At 44.0% G+C, this 4,798-nt stretch overlaps 1 protein-coding gene across 1 annotated transcript; it reads left to right on the forward strand.

The window, feature by feature from the left end:
* Nucleotides 1–469: 469 nt before the first annotated feature.
* LOC129821809 (early growth response protein 1-like) lies at nt 470–4,558 on the forward strand. Its single transcript, XM_055879486.1, has 2 exons — nt 470–1,737; nt 2,242–4,558. Exons 1-2 carry the CDS (start codon nt 1,527–1,529, stop codon nt 3,522–3,524), a joined length of 1,494 nt encoding a protein of 497 aa, XP_055735461.1. The 5' UTR covers nt 470–1,526; the 3' UTR covers nt 3,525–4,558.
* Nucleotides 4,559–4,798: the final 240 nt, after the last annotated feature.

Here is a 4,798-nt window from a genome sequence, read left to right on the forward strand (position 1 = left end):
CTGTCCAATAAGTAGATAGAGCGGAGAAAGAGACTCCCCTGTATTGAATAAGAAACACCCCATGGGCAGCGGAGTTGGCTTCGGCCTGTATGTCCAATAGCGCAGAAAGCAAGTTTAGAATCAAAGTCTAGTGAAATAGCTTACAGTACAGTGACATTTTTTTGTGCAACCTACAACTTTTCCACAATGAACAGCGTCATGCAAGGGTATAGTTTGATTAGTGCCCAGAACACATGGTTTGCCCAAACCATCTTGCACAACGTCTCGCAAACCATCTTGCATTGAGGAGTGAGTCTTGCTCTGAAGATATATTGAAATCTAGTGGAAGTAAGAATGTTTGCGACCATTGAAATAAATGGACACTTATTGAATAAAGCTCAGATTGTCCCAAAAGTAACATAACGACGCTATACCATCAGGCGTCATTATGTTACTTTCGGGACAATCTGAGCTTTATTCAATAATATATATATATATATATATATATATGTGTATATAAAAATATATGTATATGTAGGCTTTAATTTCCACTCAACATTTTGTGACATTGTTTGAGAAAATGTAATTGGGTGCAGACATTATAGTTATTGTCTCAAATCGTGCTGGATTTGACCAGGTCTCGCACATTTATTGCCGAGCTCTGAACAGAATTACCACTGGAAACTCCTAATAAGAGCAAGGAAGTGGAAACCCACCGGAACCGGTTCGTGTGAAGGGACGACCTTATATGGCATGTCATAGCCGAGGTTTCCGGCAACGGCGGTGCGCTGTATAGATAGGAAAACTGCATTTATTCCGAAAACCACGGCAAAACGGCAGCTTCCGTTGCTTATTTCTACATAGAAACTACTTTTGTTATAATATGCACCGTGTGAAATATCAGATTTCTTTTTAATATTTGGATAAACAGTCTCCCGCTCTACACATTTACTCTGACAAACCTTCCGCGTACTCCACTGCGCTGCCTAAATATGGCTTTCCTCCACTCCTAATTTGGACATTTACGTCACGGCAAGAGGCTTTATAAAGCGGTGGAATCCTCAGCCGAGGGAAACAGTCATCGGAGCCAAATAGAGCTCATGTCAATACGCTACAGAGCAGACAGCCCCATAGTAGGCAAGTTTAGAACTTATTCTAGCACACACCAAACACGTGAACTAAAAGATTAAAGGTTAATCAAAATTGAAAACACAACAGCTACATATTTCTTAATTCTTGATCACAGTCACTCATCAGGATTATTAGAAAGAAATATATGTTTTCATTCCTACCCTTCTGGAATGAATGAACCACAACATCGTTTTTGAAGACTGGGACCTTTTGCAAAGACGCCAAGTTGAAAGCAGCAAAGCCTTTGAGATCTTTCAGCATTGGAATCCTTCCTCAACAAGAGCAGTAGCAGCATCTTCAGAGTTCTCCTCTAAAGACAGCCGGTAATCTCCTCTTACCTGAGACAAGCAGGAGCAGCGTCTCCACCTCCAGCTACTCTGTCCCCAGACAGCCAGAACACCGGCAGCACCAGTACCATGGCTGCAGCCAAGACAGAGATGCTCCTCTCAGCCCTGCAGACATCAGACCCACTAGGCTTCCCCTACTCTCCCATGGACAGCTACCCCAAGCTGGAGGAGCTGATGTTGCTCCACTCAGCAGGGACCACATTCCTGGCTGCCTCCACACCAGAAGGTGTAGGCTTTGGGACCGGGGAGCCAGGAGACTCATACGAACATCTGAATGGAGGTAAGGGCTGCTCTAACTGTGAACTCTTTATGGTTTCATTCAGAAATATGCATGAAAATGTGCATAATCTATGAGGTTGCATTTGAGTTCTGACTTAGTCTATGCAAAAAATATTAATATGTTAAGATGTTTGGATAAATTATAAATAGCTTTAAAACGTGTTATTATTATTGTGCATAGAGCTGTACCGTTATTTGTCTTTTTATGACGATTGGATGATTTAATTTTTGCAACAAAAAAGAACAAAAAATGAATAAATATGTAGTATAGTTCTATGATTTAACTGATTGCGTAATTTACATGCATTTGGTAGAAATATGAGACTGTCAGCACTCGCTCCTTAGAACTTGATGTGGGATGTATTTTGTATGAACCAGCAGGATTCTTCAAAGCGCACCCCCTGAATCCTAAAAAGTAGTGGGGGCTGCCATCTGCAGCAAATGTAAATGTGCTTTTACACGGCAGCTGTTAAATGCTAACTGTTTGTTGTTGTTGTTCTTTCAGAGACATTGCCTGACATCTCTATCGGCTGTGACAAGTCTCTCATCGACCAGACCTACTCAACCCCTCGCCTGCCCTCCATCTCCTACACAGGGAGGTTCACCCTGGAGCCTGCAACCAGCTGCAGCAACAGCCTGTGGGCAGAGCCATTATACAGCCTGGTCAGTGGGCTGATAGGCATGTCCCAACCGCCCACCTCAGTTGCCCCGTGCTCCTCTGCTGCTCCGGTCAGCTCCTCCTCACACACCATGAGCTGCTCTGTCCAAATTGGTGATTCCAACCCCATCTACTCAGCTGCACCCACCTATTCTAGTGTTAGCCCTAACCTCTTCCCTGACTCTAACCAGTCCTTCCCCAGCCCGTCAAACACCTCAGTCCAGTACCCACCACCCACCTACGCCAGCAGCAAGACCTGCTCCTCCAACATGGCTCTGCCCATGATCCCAGACTACCTGTTCCCCCAGCAGCAGGGTGAGATCAGCCTGCTTCCCCCCGACCAGAAGCCTTTCCAGTCTCAGAGCATCCAGCAGCAGCTCTCCCTCACACCCCTGTCCACCATCAAGGCTTTCGCCACACAGAATGGCTCTCAGGATCGTAAAGGTTCCTACCAGTCTCCGCCGGTTAAGCCGAACCGCATGCGCAAGTACCCGAACCGCCAGTGCAAGACCCCGCCCCACGAGCGCCCCTACGCCTGCCCCGTGGAGACCTGCGACCGCCGTTTCTCCCGTTCAGACGAGCTGACACGCCACATCCGCATCCACACGGGCCAGAGACCCTTCCAGTGCCGCATCTGCATGCGCAACTTCAGCCGCAGCGATCACCTGACCACACACATCCGCACCCACACCGGCGAGAAGCCCTTCGCCTGCGACATCTGCGGCCGCAAGTTTGCCCGCAGTGATGAGCGCAAAAGGCACACCAAGATCCACCTGAGGCAGGCAAAGGACAGAAAGGTGGAGAAGGCAGGGCCCACTCCCATGGCCATCCCCTCCCCAGTCTCAGGGTACTCCTCCCCCTCCACATCATACCCCTCTCCTAGCTCCTCTTACCCATCCCCAGTGCTGTCTTCATACCCCTCCCCAGCGCCCTCCTGCTATTCCTCCCCAGTGCACAGCTCTTATGGCTCCCCATCAGTCAACACCATGTACTCCTCGGCCTCCAGTACATTTCAGACACAGGTTTCCACCTCATACGGCTCCCCCACAAACATTTACATCTCCCAAGTGGGCACTCCTCAGTCAAAACTGCAGTCCACACTCTCTCCAGAAAACATTGATATCTGCTAAGACTTTCATATCTTTAATGATCATTTATTTTTATTTTTGAAAAAAAAGAAGGAAACAACATTGTTACCTTTTCAAATGCACTTTTACTCCCTCTGTGTCCATACAGCGATTAAAGATCATGAAACATGACAGAGAGAGACGACCGAGGATAGAAAGGGAACTGTTTCTCTCTTCAACTCAACCTCAGTACTTCAATGAGTCTTCAGAGATCTAAAGAACATAGAATATTGGGCTTTGGCGGTACTTTTGATACTGACAACCTTGAAATCAAAAAGACTGATGGTACACAAACAGCCCCATGTATAGTGTACATGTGCCATGTTTTGTTTTTCATCCTTTTAGACTTCGTAGATTATCGTTCTTTACATGGTATCATTTGAACTTGATGGCACCTAATTCTCTGAATATATTTTCTCTTGTGGTAACAATGTGTGATGACTTTATTGGAGAAGAACAATTAAGAATTCGAGCATGTTAACCGTAACACTGACATTTGTTTCTATGCTCTGTATATATCACCCACTTGTACTATCTCCCATGTTGTTTTTTTATCACCATGAAATAATGAACATTCTTCATTATAAACGCTTCGGTGCCTTTTGTGAAGCTTAGCAAACAAAACTATGTTTTGTTTATCACTCTGTGATTAGTAGCCTTAAGGTGTGAAATTTATTTTTTTAGGGAATGTAAGAGCGATTTTAAGGGGCAATTTGGAGGAAACCGAGGTCACAGATTACACAAGAATGTAAGCAAAATAATATATTTTTTATAACTGAACTGTAAATACAGTATGTATGTATTCAGGAGTCAACATGTTGTTGTTACCTACTGAGTAGGCATGGGATTTTTGTATGTTATTTACATGCAGTTCATTATTTTGTGGTTATTTTTATTTGTTATTGTGTTTGTGAAAGCAAATGACTGTTTTTGGCTTCTTAAGACATTGAATGCGCTTAACTGCCAAAGATATTTGGTGTACGTGATATCCTTCAAGAACAGGGATATTAATAAAATATCAACATATTACGATAAAATTGAGTGTTTTTTTCTTTCTTGTTTTCTCAATCAATATTTTCCCCACTTCACTTTAAATGAAACATCAAAGCACACATTTATGTTATTTATGGAAAATAACATCAATCCATTTAAACTGAAGAATAGAGCATTAGGGTTATGGCAGAATGTGACATTTTATGTCCAATACCACCATACTATTTACAGAGCAGTAGCAGAAATGGCAAAGTGGCGGCCCTCTTCTCCTCCCTCTCTATCTG

The sequence above is a fragment of the Salvelinus fontinalis genome, chromosome 2, assembly GCF_029448725.1.
Source record: "Salvelinus fontinalis isolate EN_2023a chromosome 2, ASM2944872v1, whole genome shotgun sequence".
Classification (NCBI taxonomy): Eukaryota; Metazoa; Chordata; class Actinopteri; order Salmoniformes; family Salmonidae; genus Salvelinus; species Salvelinus fontinalis.